The sequence below is a fragment of the Mustela nigripes genome, chromosome 17 (assembly GCF_022355385.1).
Source record: "Mustela nigripes isolate SB6536 chromosome 17, MUSNIG.SB6536, whole genome shotgun sequence".
NCBI lineage: Eukaryota > Metazoa > Chordata > Mammalia > Carnivora > Mustelidae > Mustela > Mustela nigripes.
Window position 1 is genome coordinate 9,574,653 of NC_081573.1, and position 27,556 is coordinate 9,602,208.

At 48.5% G+C, this 27,556-nt stretch overlaps 2 protein-coding genes across 4 annotated transcripts; one reads left to right on the top strand and one right to left on the bottom strand.

Annotated features, from left to right (window-relative positions):
- Window positions 1-3,774: 3,774 nt before the first annotated feature.
- Window positions 3,775-6,575, bottom strand: ZNF575 (zinc finger protein 575). The gene is made up of 4 exons (XM_059381590.1): window positions 6,262-6,575; window positions 5,908-6,003; window positions 5,318-5,408; window positions 3,775-4,857 (listed from the first exon to the last, which is right to left on the bottom strand). Exons 3-4 carry the CDS (start codon window positions 5,397-5,399, stop codon window positions 4,199-4,201), a joined length of 741 nt encoding a protein of 246 aa, XP_059237573.1. The 5' UTR covers window positions 5,400-5,408; window positions 5,908-6,003; window positions 6,262-6,575; the 3' UTR covers window positions 3,775-4,198.
- A 3,808-nt stretch (window positions 6,576-10,383) lies between these two features.
- Window positions 10,384-27,453, top strand: ETHE1 (ETHE1 persulfide dioxygenase). Of its 3 annotated transcripts, XM_059381587.1 has the most exons (7): window positions 10,384-10,551; window positions 11,112-11,256; window positions 11,365-11,513; window positions 24,515-24,644; window positions 26,482-26,571; window positions 26,972-27,088; window positions 27,254-27,453. In XM_059381587.1, exons 1-7 carry the CDS (start codon window positions 10,471-10,473, stop codon window positions 27,304-27,306), a joined length of 765 nt encoding a protein of 254 aa, XP_059237570.1. In that variant the 5' UTR covers window positions 10,384-10,470; the 3' UTR covers window positions 27,307-27,453. The 3 variants fall into 3 exon arrangements, with proteins under 3 accessions (XP_059237570.1, XP_059237572.1, XP_059237571.1); XM_059381589.1 differs by lacking the exon at window positions 26,972-27,088; XM_059381588.1 differs by lacking the exon at window positions 26,482-26,571.
- The last annotated feature ends 103 nt before the right edge of the window (window positions 27,454-27,556 follow it).

Below are 27,556 nucleotides of genomic sequence, written 5' to 3' on the forward strand. Positions count from 1 at the left end.
TATCTGAATGAACTCCAGTGACATGAAGGGAACGTTTACTCTGTCAGTATCACTGGCTGCATTTCAAGCGTGCGGTGGCTGCTGTAATAGGCACGCAGATAAAGAACATTCATGTCACTCTAGAAGCAAAAGGACAGGGCTGTCCTGAAGGGCTGCGAGTGCCAGGTTGAGAAGCTTGTACGTTATCCCACAGCTGGGGAGGTCAGGAAGGGGTTGGAGCAGAGCAAAGGGCAGTCAGAGCTCAGTAACAAATTATACAGACTTTATGTCTTAGACCTACAGAAATTTATCACCTTCCAGTTCTGGTGGTCTGAAGTCCAAAATGGACAAAAACTCAGGGTGTAAGCAGGGCTGTGCTCTTTCTGGAGGCTCTGGGGGAAATGTGCTTTCTTGTCTTTTCCCCAATTCCCCTTCTGTACTCAAAGCCAGCAGTGGCCAGTGGAGTCTTCCTCATGCCATGTCACTCTGATGCTGACTCTTCTGTCCCATCCTTCCACCTTCAAAGGTCCTGTGTTTACCACGAGCCCACCTGGATAATCTGGGATAATCTCCCTGTTTTAAAGTGAGCCAATTAGCAACTTTGATTGCTTCCATCCTAATTCTACTTTGCCACAAAGCAGATTCTTGGGTTCCAGGGGTCAGCATGGGGACATCTTTGGGAGGCTGTTACTTTGCCTCCTGCACCTACTGTGTGAGATACGTGGAACTGCGCTGTGAAAACCAGACACTAGGGGCACCTGGGTGGCTCAGTGGGTTAAGCCTCTGCCTTTGGCTCAGATCATGATCTCAGGGTTGTGGGATCAAGCCCCACATCGGGCTCTGTGCTCGGTGGGGAGCCTGCTTCCTCCTTTCTCTCTCTCTGCCTGCCTTTCTGCCTACTTGTGATCTCTCTCTGTCAAATAAATAAATGAAATCTTAAAAAAAAAAAACAAACAAAATCCAGACCCGAGGCCCCACTTTCAGGGGGCTGACACTCTGCTGGGGGAGAGACTGTGAATGTGTTGTGCAGCATTGAGCACGAACACAGGGTAGTGTTACAGAGCGACGGGACAGGGTAGTGTGGTTCAGAGAGGGTCAGCAGGGAAGGCATGTCAGAGGACCGACCCCTGTGCTGGGACTTGGGAGAAGTGAGGGAAAGTCTGGCAGAACCATTCTCAGCAGAGGAAAAAGCAGGTGCAAAGGCCCCCAGGCAGGAGCTGGCTTGACTTGTACAAGCCAGTTTGGGAGGTCAGGGTGTGGGAGAGCCAGGATCCCCCCTGGCTCAGCCCTGGCCCGCTGTGTGGGTGCAGGCAAAACCCATCTCTCCTGGCCCGTTTCCCCATCTGTACCATGGCGGTTAGACAAGATCGACACCTCTCAAAATGCATTTGTGTCCCTGAAACATTGATGGTGATGTGGTTGTTGTGGAGGAAATCTAGGACAGCTGTGTGTGTAAATGTTGATAGAAACTGACTTCCAGTGTGAAGGGACTTAACCTTCCCCCTCACACGACCTTTCCCCAAGGCCTTGCCAAGTGGACTGGGTCTAGCTAGCCCCTGGTCTAGCAGCCTGCTAATTTGCATTTGCCTGCTCAGTGCCACCCCTGATGCTGGATACTTCCACAGACCATCTCATTCCATCCACTCATTTCAGATCTCAGATCTCAGCTAAAACTCAGCCTCCTCAAAAAGGTCTTTTCTAACCCTCTATATAATATTGTATCTGTTGTCATAGTTATAACTTGGTTTATGGTTAAATCTACCACTCTCTTGCTCTGTGATGGTCATTTCTTTCTTTCTTTCTTTTTTTTTTTTTTTTGACAGAAAGAGAGCCCAAGTAGGCAGAGAGGCAGGCAGAGGGAGGGGGGAAGCAGGCTCCATGCCGAGCAGTGAGCCTGATGCGGGGCTCGATCCTAGGACCCTGAGATCATGACCTGAGCCGAAGAGCAAAGGCTTAACCCACTGAGCCACCCAGGCGCCCCTGATGGTCATTTCTTGTGTCTTAAGGATTCCTTCTGTACCTCTGAGGTTACGAAGGTAGTCTCCTTTATTACTTACATCCATTTTATTTTTCAAGTTTAAAGATCTTAAATCACCAGAAACTTATTTTTGTGTATAGTATGAGGTTGGGATCTGTACGTTTCCTATTGCTGCCGTAACAAATTATCCCAAGCTTCGTACCCTTAAACAAAAACAAATATATTAGCTTATCGATCGTTCTGTAGGTCAATAGTCCAACTTCTGCCCCAGTGGGCTAAAATCATGGTGTCTGCAAGGCCGTGTCTCCTCTGGGGAGGATCCATTTCCTTATCTATTCCAGTCTCTAGAGGCTGCCTGAGTCCCTTGAATCATGGCCCTGAATCCCTCTGGTGTCTGCCTCCATCGGCACATCCCCTCTGACTCTTCTGCTTCCTTCTTTCTCATATAAGGATCCTCATGATCACATTGGACCCCCTGGAATAATCAGGATAATCTCCCCATCTCAAGAGAAGATCCTTCTTAATCACGAATCTACAAAGTCCCTTCTGCCACATGTAGACTAACATACTCAGGTTCTGGGGAGTAGGACATGGACCTCTTTGGGAGTCCATTATTCTGCCTCTACAGGATCCCACTTAATTTTCCTTCCAGATCTCTTAGCTCGTTCACAGATGAATCTGTCCTTGCCCCATTCACCTACAGCAGAGATCTGCAAACTACATCCCATAGGCAGTTTCCAGCTCACCTACAATTCTGGTAAAGTTTCATTGGACCAGAGCCACACTCATTCGTGTACCATAATGTGTGTGGCTTTTTTTTTTTTTTTTTTTTTTTTTTTTACTCCAGGGGCGGAGCTGGGTGGTTGTGGCAGGCACTGTGGCCTGCAAAACCTAAACATATATACTATCAGGTCCTTTCCAGAAGTGTGCCAACCTTCGATCTACTTGTGGGGATAGTCACTTGTCAGGACCTCCTGTGTGCACAAGGCCATTTCGGAGCCTTCAGTTCTCTTCCGCTCGTCTTTTCCCATGCCAACACCGCAGATGTCTTTCCTAGGACTCTGAAGTCATTCTTGGTACCTGGGCTGGGGAGCAAGGCTCCCTCCCCTACTTTGTTTTTCAAGATGGAGTTGACTTGTCAGCGTTGGTGGTATAGTGGTGAGCATAGCTGCCTTCCAAGATGGAGTTGACTTATTTGCTTTTTTTTTTCTTGGCCCCCAGTTGACTAGCGCCCACTCCCCCTCGCTAGACCAGGCCTGTCTTATTCACTGCTGCGTGCCTACCACCCTGCGCAGGGCCCAGCATGCTACAGGGGCTTAATACACACCTGAAAAATGAAGTGCAGTCCATTGTTCGCTCATTCCTATTTTATAGCAGGAGAAACAGCCTCCAGGAAGGGAAGTGACTGCGAAAGATGATGCTTGTGCCCTTACAAAGGCCTCCTAGCACTCCCATGTTATAGATAAGGCATCCGAGTCCAGAGAAGTGACAAAGCTTGTCCAGGGTCCCTTGGCTCATAAGCAGCGGGTCTAGGCTGGCTCCAAAGCTTGAGTTTTAAAAAAATGTTTACACTGTTGGCAGTAAGCCCTTTGTTCTTGCTTTTATCATTTCGTATATTTAGGGACTCGTTCCCCAACTGGACAAAGAGAGCTTTATTTCCTATAGCAACATAGTCCGTTTTCTGGCTGTTCTAACGAAACACTGTGTTGTGTTTCGTTAGCTGGTCCCCTCTTGGTGGGCACTTGGGTGGTTTCCCAACATCCTTATGCCTTTTTCAGTGTTTGAGTCTATCTATAGGGTAAGTTCCTAGAAGTGGAATAGTTGACACGAGCATGTAAGCGTTTTAAATTTTTTTATGGACAAATGGCCAAAATGGAGGCACCGATTTAACTTACAATAAGGAGAGACCCCGTTTCCCCACATTCCTCGGCAACCAACGATGGTAGCAGACTTCTTACTTTCGCCTTATAAATGAAGGGAAGAACCGGAGTCGATTTGCTTTCAAACCACAGCTCCAAGCCTGTGGTTTGGGGCCCAGCGCTAAGTCTGTGGATGATACCTTCCCCTCCCCCAAAACAGGTGAGCAAATTGTTCCTAAGCCCTCTGGGCTGGAACCCAGTGTGGAGTCCATCTCCCTGACAGCTGTCTGCTCAAGGCAAGTCCTTACAGCCCAGCTTAAAAATGCCACCTCTTCACTGACCCCAGCTGGTGGCAGAGGGGCCCATGAGCTGAGGGGAGGACTCACTCGCGCTCCCCCTGACTCTCAGCCTGGTGGTGGCTGCGCTGGTGAAGGAGCAGGAGGCGTCTTTGGCCAAAGGCCTGGTCGCAGCTGGAGCAGCGATGCCGGGCTGTGGCCTGGCTGCCCGGTGCCGTCGGGGAATCGTGACAGAGGCGATGGGCGGCCAGTTTGGAGAGGAATGAAAAAGCCTTGGGGCAGTGCGGGCACGGATAGGGGCGTGCGTCGGTGGCATGGTGCGTGTGGCGGTGGGCTGCAAGCTTGGAGGGGTAGCAGAAGGACTTGGGGCAGTCGGGGCATGGGTGGGGGCGGGGGGGTGCATGGGTCCAGAGGTGGACTGCCAGCTTGGAGCGGTGGCCAAAGGCTTTGGGGCAGTGTGGACACGGGTGTGGGCGGGCGCCACTGTGCGTGAGGCGGTGGGCTGCCAGCTTGGAGGGATAGGAGAAGGCCTTGGGGCAGTCGGGACACGGATGAGGCCGAGCGCCACCGTGTGCCAGCCGGTGCGTGGCCAGCTTGGACGGGTACGAGAAGGCCTTGTCACAGTCGGGGCAGCGGTGTGGGCGCTGGGGTGGGGGCCGCCGGCGGGGTCGGGGAGGCACCCCCACTGACGAGGCAGGCCCTGGAACCGACTGGCTGGGCTTCTGCGTTGAGCCCTGGGGGGGAGCTACAGGACAGGAGGGCTGGTGGGCTCTAGGCATGAGCCAACACCCTGAATCTAGGCCAGGCTTCCCTTCCCCCAGCCAACCTCAGATGTCATCTGGGATTCCTCAAATGACAAGTCTCTATTCCCCACCTTCTGCCATGCATCATCATAAGGAGCTCCGAAGGGTTACCTGGCTGGAACCCCAAAGCAACTACTGGGGTGTCCGTTTCTAGTATATTCCCAAGTGAACACCCTGAAATTCCGCATATCGAACCCTCTGATGCTTAATTTTATGAGCCCAAAAATCACTTAAGTTCCCCAAAGCCAATAGTAGGATTCCCCAGAACATATTTGTGGAGTATCCCAAATGGTCATCACCCTAGGCCTTCAAACTTTCACCGAGAGAGTCCCTCAAAATATGATTTTCTTAGCCCCAGTTCCTGTAGAATACCCCCCTACCCACCGGCGGGACCGCTCTCACCTCCTCCTTTGGTTACCGGTTCCTTGCCAGTGGGACTAGGATCGGTGTCCCCGGCGGCGGACTCTGCATCTCGCTCCAGCATCTTGCTGGTCTAGGAACCCAGAGAGAGGTAGGCAATGCTGGTGATTACCAGGCTGATGGGGATAGGGCTGTAGAACTAAAATCGGGCACCAGTCCGTTTGGGGGCAAGGTTTTTTTAAGCCTAGGATCCAGAGACGGGGGCGGGGGTTATGCGAAGGCGGAGCCTAAGAGCACAATGGGCGGGGTTTATGCAAACCTGACCCTTCGCGACTTGGACCCCGCGCTGGAGCCCTCAAGAGGAGTGGGCGGGGACTCTACTACTTAAACTCGGGGGCCACCCTGAGCGCGGAGCTGGCTAGGCCTCTAGAATGTACGGGACCTCCCCCACCAGAACCTCCCAGCCGGGGAAGCGAACCCGGGAATGGGCGAGGCTATACAGACAGGTCCCAAAGCAACTCAGACCCAGGGGAGGGGCCTTCGAGCGGAGAGGACGGGTCTTTTAGAACTCTGTCCCAGGGAGGAGCCTGAGCGGAGTGGGCGGGATTTCACCTCCCAATAGGTTGCTTTACCCGAGTCTCGGTTTAGTCTCAGTCCATCGACGCCGCGTGAACTGGTTCCTTCTCGTTGCTAAATTTCATCCCCAGCGGGGAGGGTAGAGGGGAGACCTAGAGGGAGATGCAGAAAGAACGTGGCGTGTCATGGCGATCCAGAGAACCCTAACGGATTTTTCCCTTGGGGTTCCAAGCGTCCGGGCCTCAATGCACGCCTCGGAATCATGGCATTCGGGCACCAATGCACCCAACCAAGGCTCAGGCACCAGTGCAGTCCCTCCGGAATTCCTCTCAAGGAGATCCTGGCGTCCATCCCCCCAGTCCACTTCCCGAACACCCAGGCGTCCGGGCCTGGAGCGGTGCCCGCCTCACCTGCAGAAGGCCCCTCCCCGGGGGCGGGGCTCCATGCCCCTCCCGCCGTGGCCGCAGCAGCTGCAGCGCTGCCCTCGGACGTGGCAAAGCTGCAGCACCGGCCGCGTGCCTAGCGACGGGAGGAGAGGGAGCGCGCGTGAGCGGCTCGGCTCAGCTTCATTTCCATCCCCTCCTCCCACCGGGGGCCTGTGTGGGGCGTCGGTACGCATGCGCAGTCGCAGCCAGCGGAGGCCGCTGCGGGGGAGAAGAAATGGAAGGAGGGGTGGGTGCGCAAAGCAGGCCAGTTGGTGAGCAAGCACGGAGCTACCGGTAGAGTCTCACCGGTCGTAAGAAAGTACACTGCGGGGTGTGGGGCCTACGGTGGCTGACTGGAGTCAAGCACGTGCAGGACCTAACTGGGGGAAACTGAGCGTAGAGATCAGAGACAGTGCCCAACATATGCGCCGTCCTTCCCTAACACCCTCCCTTTCGAGAATCCCGTCGGCAGCTTGAGTCCCCTCCCCGGAGGGAGGGAGTTCGAAGAGCCAGCTGCTGGTTTCACTCCTCAAAGCGTTCGCAAAGAAGTCCCGCCAATTCGTGAGTGGGCGGGGCGGAACGCCAGGCTTAGAGCAAGCTGACGCCCAATGAAAAACATGCTATTTGCATAGCGCCCCGGCATCGTTCGTCATTGGGTGATTCAAGAATCCCAGCCCCTCCCACCCCGATGCTGCGGTTCTGGTGTTAGCTTGGGGAAGGGGGCGGCGGTTCCTGAAGCATCACTGCCGGAGTTCTTGGGAGGACTGGAGCTCCTGGAGCCAGGCCCAGGGTGGCACGCTTGGCACCTTTCCCTGGGCCGTGATGGTGCACTTTCCCGCCCACCACGGGAGTGACCGTGAAGTGCCCATTAAAATGCCCTGCATGGGTGGATCTTCAGTCTGATAACCCACAAGGTCTGGCGAGTCCTGGGAGCTGTGGGAGCTAGACGGTGGGGTTATTCGAGCTTTGGAGCCAGATTGCCTGAGTAACTGGTTGGCTCCGCCAGTTTCTAGCTGTGTAATCTTGGCCAAGTCTCTCCACCTTTCTGGGGTCTTAGGACGAAATTCAATAATCAATGGAAAGTTTAGAACAGTGCCTACAGTGGTCAGTACATGTTACCAGTATTACCTGTTGTTTTCATTGTGCATTGAACTAGGCCATGATGGGATCAAGGTCGTTCCAGAACAGCAGAGAGCTCAAGGTGGGAAAGAGCATGATGTGTTCGGAGGATCTTTCCTACCTCGATGTTCCAAACTTACCTTACTTCCAGTGCTGGTATACCCATGGTCCTTTCTACCCCAGGGCCTTTACACTTAGTGGCTCCCTCTGTCCCCCCAAGGTCATTTCTCCATCACATTGGTTGTCTGACCCCCCCTGCCTGATCTTGTTTCAAATATTTGGCACTGTAGAAGGCCTGTAGAAGGCCTGTCCACCCTAGCTCATGGAGCCCCCTTCCCTCCACTACTCTGTTGTCACATCTCTCTCCCTACATAACACAGCATACCTGTCCTCTATACTGTATGCTCTGTTAAGATGAACAACCTATCTTGTTTATCACTCTGTCCAGAACAGAGCTTAGCACATAGGAGGTGTCCAATAACTCTGTATCAAAGAAATGCTGGAAAGCATTAACAGCCATAAACTCTCTGTGATGGGGAGATAGAATGATGGGGACAATGGAGAACTTGAGGTCAAGGAGTTAGAAAGAGGCCTAGCTGAATGGGAAACCAAGGGTTTTAAATATGGAAAGTCACATGAATGAGTTTAACTTTTCATATACTCTTTTGTAAAAACTTTTTATTAGGTTATGGAAAATTTCAAACATAACCAAAAGGAAGAGGAAGAGTATAATCAGCCCGTCACCAGCCCATCACCCAGGTTCATCACGACAAATCTTATTTCATCGTCCCTTTACCCCTTAAGGTCCTTGAATCAAATTCCACACATTTCATCCAGAAACACTTCAGTGTGTGTCTCTAAAAAAATAAGGACTTTCTATCTTTAAACACAACCCAAAGTATCATTACCAAACTTTCAAACTTTAGAGTCATTTCTTACATTATCGAATTTCTCCCCTGGCCCCCTGTATATCTTGTGTGTGTGTGTGTGTGTGTGTGTGTGTGTGCGCGCGTGCGCGTGCGTGCTTTTTTTTTTTTTTTTTCCTTTCCAGAACAATGTTCTCTTTCAAACATGCAGAAAGTGTGAGAAAACAGAATTGTTCTCTGCGTTAATAATACCATTGGCGCCAGCATCAACAATTTTCTACTGATGGCCCATGTTGTTTCACTTCTCCCACCCACTCCTCCCAGATGATTGTGAAGCTATATGTGACATCATATCCCATAAGTATCTTTTTATTACACTAGGTGTGTCTGCATTGGGATCTAAACAAGATCCACACGCTGTGTGTGTTTTCTATGATTCTTCAGTCTCTTTGTCATTGACATTTTAAAAGGTTTGCTCTGGTTGCTGCATAAAATAGATTGTAGGGAGGCAGAGCAGAAGCCACAAGCCCAGTGAGGTGGCTGTTATATATTAATTACACTATTAATTACCAACATTTATTTGGCACTTTTTATATTCCTGAAACTGTCCTGGGCACTTTGTATACATTCTTTCATTTCATCCTGGCAGTGGCTTTTTAAGAGGAGGTGCTCCCCCCCCACACACACACACACACAAGAGGGGAAAATGAGGCACAAGGCGGGAGTCACACAGCCTGGAGGAAGCAGGTTCGGAATTTGAACTCTCACAGCCAGGTCCTGGAATCCATGCAATTTCCATGTATTTTTTGCTGCTTCTTGACTGGGGCTGTGGGAATGATGGCGAAGTGGCCTGACTGGAGAGGTTAATGTAACAGGGCCTAGTGATGAAGGGGGAGGAGGTGGCAGAGAGGAAGGAGTCAAGGAGGGTGAGGAGAGCATGCTAGTGGGCTCCTATCGAGAGCTTGTTCTGTGCTGCGTGTTCTCCCAGACTCTTTACATGTCTGAACTTACTAGATCTTCCCAATGAGGGAGGAGCTATTGTCAACCTCATCTTGCAGAGGAGGAAACTGAAGCCCAGAAGAGGTAAGTGTTGAGCCCAAGGTCACAGAGCTGGGAAGGGTGATACTCACAGCAAATCTTATTTCATCGTCTCCTTACCCCTTAAGGTCCTTGAATCAAATTCCACACATTTCATCCAGAAACACTTCAGTGTGTGTCTCTAAAAAAATAAGGACTTTCTATCTTTAAACACAAGATAGAAAAGGTGTGCATGCCTTCAAGGGTCTAGCAGTCCTGCCAAAACAATAGGAATGGGCCCCAGGAGTGAGGAGGTTTTATTTAGAGGACTCTCACAGCAAAGAGTGTCTGAGGAACCTTGTTTTCCTGTTTCCTTCTTCTCCTAAGCTCCTGGCAATCCCTGAACCTTCCTTTATTTCAGCCCCAGTGTCTGTGCCATTCTCCCCCACCAAACTGGACAGAACTCACCTCTGGGTCTCCAGATTTGCCCAGCTTGAGCCAGGCACATGGGAGCCCTCAAGTGAGAAATCAATGAGCAATATTCTCTCCTTGACTTGGAACTTTCCTTCTGCCTGTTTCTCTACTTTCTGAGAGATTCTCTCCCTCTTTCTGCTCATTTCTCCTTGCTCTAATGTCCCAACATCTCTTCCTATCTTTCATAATCGTCTAGAATTTCCAAGTGTATCTTTCTGACCATACTTCTTTGATGGACAACTCATTCCAACTCTGTATCTCTCCATGAATCTCTGAAAGTCTTTCCAGGTCTCTCTTCTTGGTATCTCGGAGTCCAAGTCTCTCTCAAGTCTCTCAGCATCTCCTTTATCTCTGAGGGGCTCTCTGGGTCTCTCTCCTGTTAAAAACCACTAAGAATACATTAGGAGTTCCGCTATCAAGTGTATTGGGGCTTCTTGTTGGGATTTTATTTCTCTCCCTGTCTGTGGTGCTCCCAGCGTCTCTCCCTCGCCTTTTGAGCCGTTTGAGTGTCTCCCGGTTTCGCTGTCTACGCGGTCTCTGTATTCTCTCCCCCAGACAGCCCTGAGCCCCAGAGCTCGTGGCCCCTTTAAGGCGGGCCCCGCCCTCTTCCCGCCCCCGCCCCGCCCCGCCCCTCTCCTCCCCTCCCAGGTCAGATAGGGGGCACCCGGCTTCCGCCAGCGCCTGGCGTCCACTCAGTCCCCACCGGGCCGCGGGCGCGATGGCGGGGGCCACACTGAGGGTCGCCGGGCGGCGGCTTAGCCAGCGCAGCGGCTCTGGAGTCCCCATCCTCCTACGGCAGGTGCGAGGAGTCTGGGCCCGCAGCGGGACCACGGGGCGCTGGACGGTGGCAGGGCGGGACTCCGGCGTCCTTTAAAGCCGAGAGTTGGGGGCGCCTGGGTGGCTCAGTGGGTTAAAGCCTCTGCCTTCCGCTCAGGTCATGATCCCAGAGTCCTGGGATCAAGCCCCACATTGGGCTCTCTGCTTGCCAAGGGAACCTGCTTCCTCCTCTCTCTCTGCCTGCTTCTCTGCCTACTTGTGATTCTGTCAAATAAATAAATAAAATTAAAAAAAAAAAAGAAAAAAACATAGAGCCGAGAGTTGGGGGATCCCGTGGGCATCGGGCAGGACTCCCGAGTCCTTTACGTGAGAGGTTAATGGGGAGCCTGATTTGGGGGGTATTTGGAAGTTGGGCCTCATTGTTTCAGACGGAACAGACTCCGGACACCGAGGGGAAAGGAGGGGCTGGGTTTTGTGTTCCTGGATCTTAGGAAAAGAATCGGGTCGAGGCTCGGACTCTTGGGTCCCCCGTGTGTGGGAGTCTCGTTCTTCGCTCTCACCTGTCTCACTCCCCCTTCCCAGATGTTTGAGCCTAAGAGCTGCACCTACACGTACCTGCTGGGTGACAGAGAGTCCCACGAGGCCGTTCTGATCGACCCGGTTCTGGAGACGGCGCCTCGGGATGCCCAGCTGGTCAAGGAACTGGGGCTGCGGCTGCTGTATGCTGGTCAGTCTGGAGGCGGAACCCCTGGGTCTGAGGGAGGAGGGGGCTGGGGGCTGGGAGTCTTGCGTCCTCTCTGAGCCCTCCTGGACCAGGCCCTCCTCTCTCTCCCAGTGAATACCCACTGCCACGCGGACCACATTACGGGCTCAGGGCTGCTCCGGTCCCTACTCCCCGGCTGCCAGTCTGTCATCTCCCGCCTTAGTGGGGCCCAGGCTGACTTGCACATTGAGGATGGAGACTCCATCCACTTCGGGCGCTTCGTGAGTTGGATGCTGGGTCCGGAGAGGGTGGTGGCCTGGACTTCTTGGCCTCAAGGGAAGAGCGGGCTGAGGGCTTGGGCTCCTGAGCCCCTGGGTAGGAGGGAACTCTGATCGGGGGCTCCTGATCCCTGAGTTTGTCTGTGGGAGGAGGGTGCCATAAACCCAGGTGGGGCACTGGGGCAAGAGGCTCTGGGCAGGTGTGTCTCTGGCCAAGCCCCTTAAGTCAACAGCATTTGTGGAGTTTCCTACAGCCTTGGGGCAGCACCTTTGGCTTGGCATCTCTATAAAAGTTGATTGAGGGCTAGAATTCTGAGCTGGGGCTGAGAGAGAGATTCCAGCTCAGGCTTCTAGAGTCACTATTAGAGGAAGGAGCATCCTGTTGCCCAGGGCCAGGACTAGGGTGAGGCGAGCAAGGCACCTAGGGCGCAACATTTAAGGAGGCGCTTATTCTCACAGTCACAGTCCCGCAAGGGCAGGGTAGGCACCTTTCAGCTAGCGCCTCCTTAAATGTTCACCCTTCTGTGCCTGCTTGCCTCACCCTTGGTGGAGCTCTTGCCTCACGCGGAAGGGTCTGAAGTTTCCTACCTCCTCTTCCATCTTTGTCACTAGCCAAGGTCAGCAGGTTTCCAGCCAGGATTTCAACCCAGAGCAATAGTTTGGGGAGAGGGCGCTGAGGGGAGTTGCCCTCAGAGGCTGACCAGGCTTTTCTCCAATCAGACTTGCTAAAGCTACAGAGTGAGTTGGGCTGACTTTGGGGACAGAATGGGCAAGTGACAGTGGGGGGACTTGACCTCCAGGTTAAAGGATTTTGCTAAATGGGGACAGTTTATCTGAGTTTGAGCATTTAGAGATGAGAGCTCTGTGTGTGTGGCGGGGGTGGGGGGGGTGTCAGAGGGTGGAGCTCCCGTGGGGGCAGCCTCTTTATTTCTGGAAGCAGGTGAAAAAGTGCCTTGTAACTTAATGTACACTGTCCGTGAGTGTCAGGGGCTAGCAAGCATTCCTTGAGCTGAGCAGGCTTAGAAGAGTGAACAGTGGTTGGGGTTTCATATCGACGTGAGCCCTTTGTGAGACTGGACAAGCAATGTTTTGAATGAATGTCGAAGGGTTTAGCTGTGGCAGATTTAGCTTCCGTGTCTGGTTTTTTTCAAATGACTTAATTGATAGTCACAAACCATCCAGTTCATCCATTTGAAGTGTACAATTCAGCAACTTAGTGTATTCAGAGCTGAGTCCACCCATCACCACAGTTAACTGTAGAATAGCTTTGTCATTTCTGAAAGAAACCCCACGCTCCTTAGCTGTCACCCCAGCCCCCTCCCTTCTCGCCTGACAACCACAAATCCACTTTCTATCTCTCAAGGAAACACCAATTCTGGGTGTTTCATAGAAACGGAATCATATATTGTGTCGTCTTCTGTGACTGGCTTCTGTCATAAGTGTTCAAGGGTCATCCTTGTAACGGGTGTCAGTGTTTCACGCCTTCCTATGGCTGAGTAACTCTCCACTGTGTGAATTCGCCTCGTTTGTTCATTCATTCATCCACCAGCTGATAGACATTTCTGCTGCTTCCATTTTTTTTACCATTATGTATAATGCTGCTATAACTATTCATGCACAAGTTTTTGTGTGGCTGTTTTTATTTCTCTTGGATGTATCTATAGGATGGAATTGCTGGATCAAAATAATAACTCTACGTGTAATAGTTTGAGGACCTTGGGAGCCTGGGTGGCTCATTTGGTTCAGCGTCCAACTCTTGATTTCAGCTCTGGTCTTGATCGCAGGGTCGTGAGTTGAAGCTCATGGTGGGTGTGGAGCCTACCTAAAAAAACGGGTGGTGGGCATCCCTGGGTGGCTCAGTCAGTTAAGTGTCTGCCTTTGGCTGAGAGATCAAGCCCCACATGGGGCTCCCTGCTCAGCGTGGAGTCTGCATCCTCCTGCTCACCTCTGTCTTTCTCTCTCTCAAATAAATAAATAAAATCTTAAAAAAAAAAAATAGTTGAAGGAACTGACCGACTAATATCCAAAGTGGTCGCACCATTTTATATTCCCACAGGCAGCATATGAAAGGCCTAGTTTCCAGGCACCTGAGTGGCTCAGTCAGTTAAGCAGTGGACTCTTGATTTAGGCTCCCCATCGGGCTCCATGGGGAGTATGCTTCAGCATTCTCTGTCCCTCTGCCCCTCCCCACTCCTCTCTCTCAAATAAATAAATAAATCTTAAAAAAAAAAAAAAAAAAAAGAGGGGCACCTGGGTGACTTTGGGTTAAAGCCTCTGCCTTCGGTTCAGGTCATGGTCGCGGGGTCCTGGGATCGAGCCCCACATCGGGCTCTCTGCTCAGCGGGGAGCCTGCTTCCTCCTCTCTCTCTGCCTGCTTGTGATCTCTGTCAAGTAAATAAATAAAATCTTTAAAGAAAGAAAAAAAAATGAAAGTCCCAGTTTCTCCACATCCTTGCCAACACTTGTTAGCATCTGTCTTTATGATTATTTGGTGTTTGGTGTGGTTTTCATCTGAGTTCTTTATAAACCTTTAGAGATGGTCACACTTCTCCCTCATTTTCTTCCCTCTACTTTAAAAAAATTGACTTGTAACATGCATGCCATACAGTAGAAAGTGTGCCAGCTTGTTAAATTTTTACATGTTTCCACTTGCATGTCCACAGCCAAGATCCAGATACAGAGCGAACTCATCACTCCAGAAGGCCTCCTTGTTCCTCTTCCTGGCCATTGACAACAACACCCCCATCACCCCAGCTGCCGACTTATTTATTCATTTTAAAATTTTTCTTTTTTCTTATGATAAGGACTTTGAAGATTTGCAATCTTAGCAACTTTCTTTCTTACTTTTTTTTTTTTTTTTTAAAGTAGGTCCCATCCCCAGTCCCCAACCTGTGGCTTGAACCCAAGACCCTGAGATCAAGAGTCACATGCTCTACTGACTGAGCCAGCCAGGGACCCATCTTCCAATTTATTTAATCTTAGATTAATTCCATGTGTTCTGGACCTCAGAAACAGGACTCGTACTATGTGGGCTCTTTGGTGTTCTGGCTTCTTTCACTCCTCACGTTGTGTATGGTTGCAGTCTTTCCTTTTGTTGCTCTGTCCCAGGGATTAGCTAACCCCTTCTGTAAAGGACCAGACAGTAAATACTTTTGCTTTTGCAGGCCGTATATGGTCCCTGTTGGCGTGAAAGCAGTCAGAGACAATGCACAAGTGAATAAGCATGGCTGTGCTCTAGCAGAACTCGATTTCTGGCCTCTGCAATGTTAATTTCAAGAATTCTCATGTGTTTTAAAATACAATTCTCATTTTGATTTTTTTTTCAACCTTGAAAAAGCATAAAAAAACCACTCGTGGCCCTCGGACCATACAAAAGCATACGACAGGCCAAATTTCATGTACCAGCCATGGTTTCCCAAAATGTAGAGCATTTTAATTGTGTGAATTTATGATAATTTACCCATTTTCCCTTTGATGGCTGATTCAGATTTGGGGCTATTAAGAACAAGGCTGCTGTGACGGCTGTTATGCAACTCTTTTGGTGGACATTGCTCTCAATTCCAAGGAACGGACTTCCTGGGTCAGAGGACTGACCTATGATTAACTTTAGTAGAACTTGCCACCTTTTTTTTTTCTTCAAGATTTTATTTATTTATTTGACAGAGAGAGACACAGTGAGAGAAGGAACACAAGCAGGGGGAGTGGGAGAGGGAGAAGCAGACTTCCTGCAGAGCAGGGAGCCCAATGCAGGACTCCAACCCAGGTCCCTGGGATCCTGACCTGAGCAGAAGGCAGATAGATGCTCAATGACTGAGCCACCTAAGCACCCCAAACTTGCCACTTTTTGAGCTGGTTATATTTTATACTCACAGTGGGCCAGATTTGGGTGATTTCATTGTACAATGAATTTTCTGTTTTACTGAGCAATAAGATTTGAACATTTGAGCTCCAGTGAGGGGTGGCAGATTCAGAAAACTTTCTGAAGTTTTCTGAAAGAAAGAAAGTTTTCTGAAAGAAAGAAAGTTTTCTGAAGAGCACTGCCAGATACGGAGCCCCCAGATCCCACTTTAGGGATTCTGATTTCATTGTTTGGGGCAGACACAGGGGATGAGTTTCTTTTAAAAGCTCTCAGGTCGGTGCCTGACGAGCTCAGTCAATGGAGCACAAGACTCTTGAACTTGAGGTTGTAAGTTTGAGCCCCACCTTGGGTGTAAAGATGACTTAAAAATAAATAAAATCTTAAATAAAATAAAGTAAAATAAAAGCTTATAGGTGATTCTCATGTGGTCTGGGTGAGAATTTCACTACTTCCTTCCATTTGGAACTAATTATTATTTTTTAATTAATTAATTTGTTAGAGAGAGAGAGCATAAGCAGGGCGTGCAGAGAGAGAGGGAGAAGTAGGCTCCCTGCTGAACAAGGAGCCAGATGCAGGGCTCGATCCTGGGACCATGACCTGAGCTGAAGGCAGATGCGTAACCGGCTGAGCCACCCAGGTGGCACTGAAATCTCTCAGTTAGAAAGTAAATAAAAGTAGTGAGATTTTTTTTATTAAAGATTTTATTTATTTATTCGACAGAGAGAGATCACAAGTAGGCAGAGAGGAAGGCAGAGAGAGAGGAGGAAGCAGGCTCCCTGCTGAGCAGAGAGCCCGATGCGGGACTCGATCCCAGGACCCTGAGATCATGACCTAAGCCGAAGGCAGTGGCTTAACCCACTGAGCCACCCAGGTGCCCTCACCTGTCTTATTTTTGGATGCATCTTCAAGTTAGAGACATCAGTGCACTGTCCCTTAAACGTTAGAACAACTAATGTCATTTCTTTCACGAAAGAAAGGAAGGTTTAACTAATAGAGGTTCAGACTATTTAGCCGCAATGGAAAAAGACACTCTGAATTTAGAAGTGCATAGATATAGTGGCCGGTTATACCAAGATTAGATGGAGCAAAGCAATGAACTTGGGACCAACTGGAATAGATGTCCAGACTCTGCTTGCCACCAGGGGGCAGTGTGGGCCGTGGGACCAGCTGCGCCGATCCCTTTGGAGTTGCCCAGAGCTGATGTGAAGTAGTTAGAGAAGGTGCTGACCCCACCCTCCAAACGGGTGAATGGACAGCTGCTGAGTTGGTGCACGTATTTGAAGCCGTGGAAGGAGGAAGGGAGGAAGAATTTTGTTGGAAGAATGTAAGGTTAGGCTCCACAGAATCCCTAAAAACTATTCTGTGGCTGAAAAGATGATTCAACCAGTTCAGGGACCGGTGGAGGTCTGGGAGGTCCAGATAGAAGGTGCTCCCCCCACACCCTTTTATTAATATTCTAATAACTATAGCAAATTGAAACAATAGTACTGTGAACACTCTCATACCCTTCACTTAAAGTTCACCAGTTGCTGATTTTTTAAAAATATTTTATTTATTTGAGAGAGAGAGAGAGAGCATGAGCAGGGTCTGAGGGAGAGGGGGAAGTAAGCTCCCCGCTGAGCAGAGAACACGATCCGCTCAACCCCAGGACCCTGAGATCATGACCTGAGCCAAAGGCAGACACTTAACTAACTGAGCCACCCAGGCACCCCAGTTGCTGACATTTTTGCTACCTTTGCCTTATTTCTCTCTGTGTGTTTATACCGTTTTCTTCTCTTACCATTCAGAAACTTGCATTCAGAAATGTCAACCCTAACGACTTATCCGGAGAGTAAAGATGTTCTCCTGTATCAGAGGTTCTCAAACTCAAACCTTGTAGTATCAGAGCTCCTGGCCTTCTTAAAAGTTACAGGATGGCCCTCAAAGCTTTTATTTATGTGGGTTCTAGCTATCAGTATTTACTTATTAGTTGTATGTCTGTTATAGGTCAATAAAAGTAAGTAAGTAAGACCTATCTATTCAGAGATGCGGAAAAATTTTACTGCATTAGAAATTAAAACCGAGACTCTGTTTTGAAAACACAAGAATATCCAAGCACTCCATCTGCTGGCAGAACAATGACATCATCACCAGTCATGGAGCTTCTGGAAAATCTCACTGAACTGGGGAATGAGAGTAAGAAGGGCAGAAGAGCTCCTCCTACTATCATGAAAATAGTTTTCACCTCGCAGACCCTCAGAGTTCCCTCATCTGCACTTGGAGAGAACAGTTCTTTTACAAAGTCTTCATCACAGCAAGTCTATGTTAATTCTGAAATAATTCTTAAATACAGCTTAAGTTCGAATTGCCCCAGGTGCCCGGGAATCGTTTTTATGGCAGTTTTTAGGAACCAGGACCCAGTCAAGCTTCATGCATGCCACTCGGCTATAGGGTCTGTTGAGTCTCTAAATCTAGAACAGCCCCTTTCTGCACCATGTCATTGACTTTCGAAGTTTCTAGTCTATTGTCTTGGAGAATGTCCCACTTCTGGTTTGTGTCTGGTTGTTTCTTCATGGTGTCATTCAACCTCCTCTTTTCTTTGCCGTCAACCAAAGTAGATTGTATGTATTTTGAATTGGCTAACAATAGTAATGATGATAATTTAACAATAGTTGACAAGCTTTGAGGGTTTGCTTCTTGCCAGGCATTGTGCTGAGCTCTGTAAGTGTTCTTTATCAGTGTTTGTCTAGAAGGATTTTCATAATCAAATACCACTGTAGGCAGCAGGGAGTGGTGGGGCCTGTAGCAAACCTTAGGATGCATGTTCCATTCATAGAGGACACCCACTGCACAATTCAAGTTGATTATTCATGTTCAGGAATGTAGTCTGTTGGGAAGCCTGGCTGGCTCAGTTGGAAGAGCGTGGGACTCTTGATCTTGGGGTCGTGGTTTGAGGCCCAAGTTGGGTGTAGAGATTACTTAAATAAATAAGCTTTATAAAAAAAAAAAGAAAAGAAAAGAAGAGTGTAGTCTGTTGACTGCCAAGCTCCCTTTTTTAAAATAGAAGCTTCAAATGTACATTTTTGAGAAATCTTCCACTTTTTAAGGGTAGACTACAAATTCAGACTTCTCATAACTTCTGAGTGGGCCAAACAAAACATTTCTCTGGCTGAGTCTTGCCCTTGGGCCTCCATTGCATCTTCTCTGACAAACAGATCGCATTAAACCTTCATAACCACATAGATGAGAAATATTTTTCTCATTTTACAAAGAAGGATGTACAGAGAAGAAAAGTGACTTGCCCACAAATTACAGAGAAAGTGGCGAAGTTGGGATTTTTTTTTTCAAAAGATTCATTTATTTATTTGAGAGTGAGAGACAGACTGGGGGTGGGGGAAGGCAGAGGGAGAGGGAGAGAAAGTCCCAAGCAAACTCCACATGGAGTCCAACACAGGGCTCAATCCCGTGGTCCTCATGACATCATGATCTGAGCTGACACCAAGAGTCGGGCACTTAACTGACTGAGCCACCCAGATGCCCTGCCAGGTCAGGATTTGAACCCAGGAGGCCTTGTGGTTCCACTATATCAGTGGTTTTACAAAATTTAGAACCTTAATGGGTCATCTGGGTGACTCGGTCCGTTAAGCATCTGCCTTTGGGTCAGATCATGATCCCAGGGTCCTGGGAGTGAGCCCTGCATCAAGTTCCCTACACTGCGGGGAGCCTACTTCTCCCTCTACCGCTCCCCCTGCTCGTGCTCTCTCTCTCTCTGTCAAATAAATAAATAAAATCTTTTAAAAAGTTTTTTTTAACATTATTATTATGTTACTTTGATTATATCATGATTATTGTGTCCTGGACATTTTTCTAAGTGCTTAACACACTCAAAATAACAATATTTTTTTGTTAAAGCTTTTATTTATGAGAGAGAGAGCAAGCAGAGGGGAGGGGCAGAGGAAGAGGTAGAAGCAGGCTCCCTGCTGAGCAGGCAGCCTCATGAAGGGCTCGATCCCGGGACTCTGGGATCATGACCTGAGCCCAAGGCAGATGCTTAACCAACCCAATCACCCATATGCCCCAGGAACTTAATATTTATAATAACCCTTTGAATTAGGGACAATTATTATACCCATTTTACAAATGAGCAGAGAAGCTCAGAAACAGAGAGGTGAAGTGACTTGTCCAAGGCCACACAGCTAGTAATAAATAGCAGAGCCAAATTTAGAACCCATGTCACCTGGCGCCAGATGCTGTTCGTAACTCCTAGTCCATGTGCCCTCTCTAAAACATAGCTGTTTTACATCTGGATTGATGACTGAAACCTCCACATGAAACACCACTTCCCTGTACTGTGTACCAGGCACGCTTTGATTTCCCACTTCCTGCCACACCCCATCCCACACCACTCCATTCTGTTCCATGCCACAACCTCTCTGCTCTTCTGTGTCCAGCATCCTTTTTTTTTTTTTTTTGGTCTTATCTGTGACATCCATTCGTATTTCCACATTTAGTTATGGTTTGCTCATTTTTATTCTGTGCCTTGGTTTCCTCATCTGTAGAATGGGAACAGGAATGGTACCTGCCTCATAAGGATGTGTGTGGACTGGATGAGTTCAGTCATGTTGAGCACTTAGGAGAGAGCCTGGCACAGGAGAAGGGGTCAGTCAGTATCAGGGCTCTGGGGAATGAGCAGACCTGACCGATGGGAGAGGGAAGGGTGTACCTAGCAGAGAGAATTGTGTGGGCATAGAGGTGTGGAGAAACCTGGTGCTTTCTGGAAGCACCCCTGGATTTCAGAGTAGCTGGGTGTGTTATTGGACATTGGGCTGGACAGGTGGGCAGGCAGTGGAACAGGGGTGTTTCAGAAGTCAGGCTAAGAAGCCAGAACTCTGTCTGGGGGACAGTGGGAGCCAAGGAAGGGTCATGACCAGAGAGGAGCAGGTCTGAATCCGGGCAGTAGAAACCCTCCTCAGGGTCATATGGGGGATGGCTGGAGGCTGGTAGGCCAAGGTGGAGGCAGGTGGTTGGTCCAAGCAGGAGAGGATGAGGCCAAGATGGGCAGGACTGTGGGAGGTATGGAGCGGGGGGATAGATGCTAGATATTCCAGAGAAAGGAAAGGTCAGATAAACAGGGATGCTGATCATCGGCAAAGCCACTTGCTACACAGACTCGGGGCCTCAGGAGTTTCAGTCCATGTGGCAAGCGGGTTCTTGTTCAATTGATATTAAAATTATGTCCAATTTATACACAGAGACAATTACATACACCAAATATAGGCTTTAATTGTGCCATATATTCCATGTATACTGTCTAACTGTTGGTTGTTTATAGCCGATGTCCTGATTAATCAGTACCCATTGCTACACCTGTGATCAGCTGGTTGTTTGTTCTTTTTTGTTTTTGTTTTTGGTGATTAATGTTTTCAACATTACTCCTGAATATCCATCCACAATATTTGGTTCAAAGGACACCCATGCTTTTTGTTTTAAAAAAAAAAAAAATCAGGGTGCCTGGGTGGCTTAGTGGGTTAAAGCCTCTGCCTTAGGCTCAGGTCATGATCCCAGAGTCCTGGGATCAATGCTCCCCACCCCCACATTGGGCTCTCTGCTCAGCGGGGAGCCTGCTCCCCCCCCCCCCCCGCCTCTCTGCCTACTTGTAATCTGTCTGTCAAATAAATAAATAAAATTAAAATAAAATCAGAGAGTATGGAGTGAGAGATCATTTCTCGACCACCAAAAGGTTATGTTAATTTTAGGCAGGAGGGTCATGATTTTTCCCACAACATTTTGCAAGATCATTTTCTTTGCATTTGTTTTGCATTGGACATATATCCTCGGATATAGGAGTCAGGAAAGTGTTTGGCTGAAAGTAATCAAAACCTCATACGGTGGGGTGCCGAAGTGGCTCAGTGGCTTAAGCCTCTGCCTTCGGCTCAGGTCATGATCTCAGGGTCCTGGAATCAAGCCCCACATCTGGCTCTCTGCTCAGCAGGGAGCCTGTTTCCCCCCCCCCCCCCTCTCTGCCTGCCTCTCTGCCTGCTTGTGATCTCTGTCAAATAAATAAATAAAAATCTTAAAAAAAAAAAAACTCATACGGTGGCTTAAATATTTGGCAGTTCAGTTTTCTCCTATAACAGGGGGTCTGGAAGAAGACGGTCAGATGATTCACTGACTGAGCCACCCAGGAGCCCCATTTGGGGGATTCTTTTTCATGGTTGCAAGGTGGTTGCTGCAGCTGCGGCCATCACACTTTTGTCTAGAACCAGATAAAGTGGGAAGGGGAGGTGCCAAACATTTTTTATCAGGAAGGGAAAAGTTTTCCCAGACATTTTCAGGAGACCTACTGAGATCTTGGTCTGAGAACCATGTCCAAAGCCACCCAGGCTACCACAGAGGGAAAGGAAGTGGTTGGCTCAGCACACTGATGCCCTGTACCAAACCAGAGACCCATCAGTGGGGAAGGGTGGGACGGATACCAGGTGTGGACACAGGATCTGTACCTGGTGTCCATCCTAGATCAGGATGCTAACTGGTGGGGGGAATGCTGTGTGAGTGGGAACTAATCTTATAAGCGGTTTTTAGATCATGAAGGTAACATTTTTTTTTTTCTTCTGACAATTGCTTCCCTGAACTGAGTGTGGGGATTTACATAATGAGGATTTCTTGGGTGGGCATTTTTGCCCATGTGTCCGAAGTTCTTTTTTTTTTTTTTAAAGAGATTTATTTATTTATTTATTTGACAGAGAGAGACACAGCAAGAGAGGGAACACAAGCAGGGAGAGTGGGAGAGGGAGAAGCAGTCTTCCCGCCTAGCAGAGAACCTGATGACCTGATGCGGGGCTTGATCCCAGGACCCCTGGATCATGACCCGAGCGGAAGGCAGACGTCTAACAACTGAGCCACCCAGGTGCCCCTGTGTTTGAAGTTCTTAACAGTAGAGTCTTAGCAGAAACTTTGCGGGGTCAGAGTCCACATTTGAGGTGTTGTAGACATTGCAAACTTGCCCTCTAAATCAGCTACACTGAGTCATACCCACATCCCAGGAAACATAAGGGCTGAGCAACTCTGACAGTTGTCAATCTGGTAGGTGAAAAATAAGGGTTTTTAAATTTAAATCTCTCTCCCTTTCTCCCTAAAAGGGAGATCAAACATTGTTTTAGATTTTTTTTTATTATTTATTTCCTCTTCCATGAATTGCCCATTTTTTTTTTCTTTTTGCACATTTTTCTTTTGGAAGTTCTTGTTGATGCTTAGGACTCTTTATATATGATGGGTATTCATACTTTATAATACTTTCTTATACATGTTGCTAATACTGTCGTCCCTGAGTTTTTTTTTGTCTCTTAACTCTTGTTCTTTTCTATAATGAAATTAAACTATGTGGTCATTCTTGTCACTGTTTTTCCCTATGTCCTCTGAATTTAATATGCTTACAAAAACCTTTCCTATCTCAAGATTTTATATATATATATATATAAACACACACATCTCCTTATATAAGATTACATATACCCTTATATATTTCCTTTTAGAAATCTTTTGTTTTTAAAATTTTAGATCTTTAGTTTATCCTGAATCTTGTGTTTTATTTTCAATTATAAAATGACATGCTTTCTGTTTAAAAAAAGCTGGGGGTAATGTAGGAAAAGCCTAAAGAAAAAAGTATGTTTTGAGTGAACAAGGAACCTTTTTTTTTTTTTTTTAAAGATTTTATTTATTTATTTGTCAGCGAGAGCGAGCACAGGCAGACAGAGAGGCAGGCAGAGTCAGAGGGAGAAGCAGGCTCCCTGCGAGCAAGGAGCCCGATGTGGGACTCGATCCCAGGACGCTGGGATCATGACCTGAGCCGAAGGCAGCTGCTTAACCCACTGAGCCACCCAGGCATCCCAACAAGGAACCTTTTTAAAAAAATCGACACTACAGGGTGCCTGGGTGGCTCAGTGGGTGAAGCCACTGCCTTCGGCTCAGGTCATGATCTCAGGGTCCTGGGATCGAGTCCCGCATCAGGCTCTCTGCTCAGCAGGGAGTCTGCTTCCCTCTCACTCTGCCTGCCTCTCTGCCTACTTGTGATCTCTGTCAAATAAATAAATAAAATCTTAAAAAAAAAATCGACACTATACAAGTTACTTTGTAGTCTGCTTTTAGCCCTTACCAGATATTAAATGTCTTTTCATGTTATTAAATATTTGTGTATATCATTAAATTTCATTTCAGTAACATAATTTTAAATGAGTGTTTGGTATTCCCTATTTATATTAGTGTGCTTATCTCTTTCTTATTGATTTGAAGATCGTATTTGTATATGAAGTATACTAACTACTGTGTGGTGCATATATGTTGTAAATATATTTTGTCAGCTTGTTGGTTCTGTTTCACTTTTGTTTATGGTGTGGTTGCCACTCAGAAACTTCAGGTTTATATAAAGTCAAACCATCAATCTTTTTTTGTAATGATTTATGACCTTGGGATCACATTTGAATCTTCTTCCCTAACCAGAGATCATATATATTTGTTTGTATTTTTGTTGTTGTCACAGTTTTATGGTTTTCTTGCTTTTTAAAAAATATTTTATTTATTTATTTGACAGACAGAGATCACAAGTAGGCAGAGAGGCAAGCGGGCTGAGTAGAGAGCCTGATGTGGGGCTTGATCCCAGGGCCCCGAGATCATGACCTGAGCTGAAGGCAGAGGCTTAACCAACTGGGCCACCCAGGCGCCCCCAGTTTTCTTGCTTTAAGTGTTTAATTCACTGGGAGTTTACCCTGGTATGAGGTTTAAGTCTGGGAATCTAACTTAATTTGTTTTCTTTTTAATTTAAATTATATTTATTTATTTGACAGAGAGAGAGTGAGTGAGCACAAGCAGGGGGAGAGGGCAGAGGGAGAAGCAGATGCATCCCCACCCCCCGCCCCGAGCAGGGAGCCCAAGACAGGACTCAATTCCAGGACCCCAGAATCACAACCTGAGCCAAAGGCATCACAACCTGAGCCAAAGGCAGATGCCTAACCAACTGAGCCACCCAGTTGCCCCAAACTTAATTCTTTAACAACCCCCGCCAATGCTAGCTAGATGTGATCCTGGGGTGGGATGGGGGCTTCTGGGGCCAGTTTCATCATGAGGCCAGAGCTCTTGGCTTATTGGTAACTGTATTTTCCTTCCCCACCAGGCCTTGGAGACCCGAGCAAGCCCTGGCCACACCCCGGGCTGTGTCACCTTTGTTCTGAATGACCACAGCATGGCCTTCACTGGAGATGCCCTGCTCATCCGAGGGTGTGGACGGACGGATTTCCAGCAAGGTCACAGGCCCCTTTTCCTAGCCTGAGATCTTAGTATGGTTCTCTGTGTGCCAGAGTTTGAAGTACCTGTTGCAAGAATGAATGAATGAATGTTAGACTTTTAGGGGTCAGGATTAGATTAAAGAAGTTTAGCTGCTACAGTGAGGGAAAATTAGATTCCTGGATTTGCAAATGGGAGGGAGATTCAGCAGTTTGCTTGTTGGGGGACAGTTAGATGCAAGGGTGTATCATTATCTGTCGCTGTGAAACCAGTGACCCCAGACCTTAATGAATTAAGCAGTGATTGACATTGATTGACGTTATCTCACGTAGTTTCTGAGAGTTGAGACTCTGGGAGCAGCTTCGCTGGGTGGTCCTGGCTCAGTGTCTGGGCTGTAATCATTCAAGGGCTTGACTGGGGTGGGGGGGCCTGCTGCCAAGGTACCTCACTCACATGGCTGGCAAGCTGGCTCTGTCTGTTGGCCAGAGGCCTCAGTTCCTCACCACAGAGACCTCCCCATGGGGGTAATTTGTCTTCATGACATGGCAGCTGGGTTCTCCCAAAGGGAATGATCAGAGAAGCAGACAGAAGCACTAATTTTTTTTAATTAAAGATTTGTATTTATTTGAGAGAGAGAGAATGAGTGGGGGTGGGGGACATGAGAGGGAGAGAGAGAGAGAGAAGCAGACTCCGCACTGAGCAGGGAGCCTGACGTGGGACTCAATCCCAGGACCCTGGGATCATGACCCGAGCCGAAGGCAGATGCTTAGCCAACTGAGCCCCCAGGCATCCCCCACTGTGGCCATATTTTTAAACCCCATAAGGAGTTTAGGTGCTGGAATTGCAGCAGGGGAGGGTGTGGAGTTTGATTCAGGGGTTTGGCTGCGAGGGGGCAGTTAGATTCAGGAATTTCACTGTGGGAAGGGAGCTCAGTTTTAAAGATTTTATTTTTGTTGATTTGACAGAGAGAGACACAGCAAGAGAGGAGATTCAAGCTGGGGGAGTAGGAGAGTGAGAAGCAGGCTCCCCGCTGAGCAAGGAGCCTGATATGGGGCTCGATCCCAGGACCCTGAGATCGTGACCTGAGCCAAAGGCAGCTGCTTAACAACTGAGCCACCCAGGTGTCCCAGGAGCTCAGTTTTAAATCTCAGGGTTTAGCTGTCCTGTGTGCATGTGGGTGAATGTGGGGTTGACACTAGATTGGGAGGATTTTGCTGCCTTGAGGGCAGAGGGCAAGGCAGGATCAGAGGAAAGACAGAATAGCCCTGAGCTGGCAGTGTGTGACCAGATCCCCAGGCTGCCTCTTGCTTCCTCTTCCTCTGGCCTTATCTCTCCATCTTGGTCTCTGTCTTTTTCTCTGCGAGGCTTCTAGTCCTCCATTTATCTACCCCCAACAGTTATGCAATTGAAGTATTTGAAATGAAAGGTGGAAGGAGGGTCCAAAAAGATTTGCCCCTAACCCAATTTAGGACTCAGAGCTTTGTTGTTGGAATCATGGTACTGTTTTCCTCCTTGGGCTCATGTCTTCAGTTTCTTACCTTCTAGTCTAGCCTCCCTGCCCAGAACCCTTTCTTGGCATCCCCTGGCTGAGGGCACAACTCCTTGGTGCTTCTGGATCTCATCCCAACATTACTTACCACCATGGTGAATTTCTCACCAGTCCTCAATTCTTCACATATGCTGTTCCTTCTGTCTAGAATGCCCTTCCCTCTCTTTCTGTGCCTAGACAAAGCAGTACCAGCAGAAAATGAGGAAGGTTTAGCTACTGTGATTTTATCCTCCCACCCTTTCTTGAGGGAAGGGGCTAGAAACCTTCTCTGCTATTGACTTACTCACCTCTGAGTCTTCCCTCCCCAGGCTGTGCTAAGACCTTGTACCACTCAGTACACGAAAAGATCTTCACGCTTCCTGGAGACTGTCTGATCTACCCTGCTCATGATTACCGTGGTGAGGGCTTCCTGGAGGAGGTGTGGGACTTACATAACTGTTCATTTGAGAGGGAGTACCAAACTGCTGTAGTCCTTGTGGGGCATGGAGACTACAATTCCCAGAAATTTCTCTGGCCAAAAAGAACAAGTGTTTAGGTGTGCTGAGTGTTCATGTAGAAACAAGAGTCCTAGAATTCCAAAGGGCGTGCATTTTCCTGGGACTTCCTTGTAGAGCTTGGGGAATGTGGGAAACTACATTTCCCATAGTGCTAATCGAGGAGAGCTTGGTCTCTGTGACAGTCTGGGAAGAGCCTGGGAGTCCCAGGCCCCAGATGCACCCTAAGCCTCCTGGGAAATGTAGTCAAAGGAGGCCCCAGGCACTTGCCGGGTTGACGTTCCTCGCCTCCCTTGGCCACTAGGGCTCACAGTGTCCACCGTGGAGGAGGAGCGGACTTTGAACCCGCGGCTCACCCTCAGCTGTGAGGAGTTTGTCAAGGTCATGGACAACCTGAACTTGCCCAAGCCTCAGCAGATAGGTGAGCAGTTGGGGGCCAGACTCCTGGGTCTGAGGGAGAAGGGGGCTTAGGGCCAGAATTATAATATTCCAAAGAAGAAGGGCTCCTTGGATTTCTGGGTCCCCAGTAGGGCAAGAGGGGGTCTGCTGGGGTCCCTTAGTTTCAACTCTGTCTTTTTCCTTTCAGACTTTGCTGTTCCAGCTAACATGCGCTGTGGGATCCAGACCCCCCCTTCCTGACCTGGTTTTGTCAGGTGCTCATTTCGGTTAAGAATGCACTAGGCGGGGTACAGAGAGAGGTGTCATCGCCAGGCCTCTCTCCTTCTATCCCTCACCAGCCCCTGAGCTTCTCAAATAAATAAATAAAAATTATTTTTTTGCTCTGAATCGTATTTCTGTCTATTTGGGGGGAGGGTGCCGTTGGTTTTCTGGTCTGAGGTGTCTGGGCTGAAGAGCAGGGAGTGGAGAGTGGGAGTGAAGCAGGCTGCTG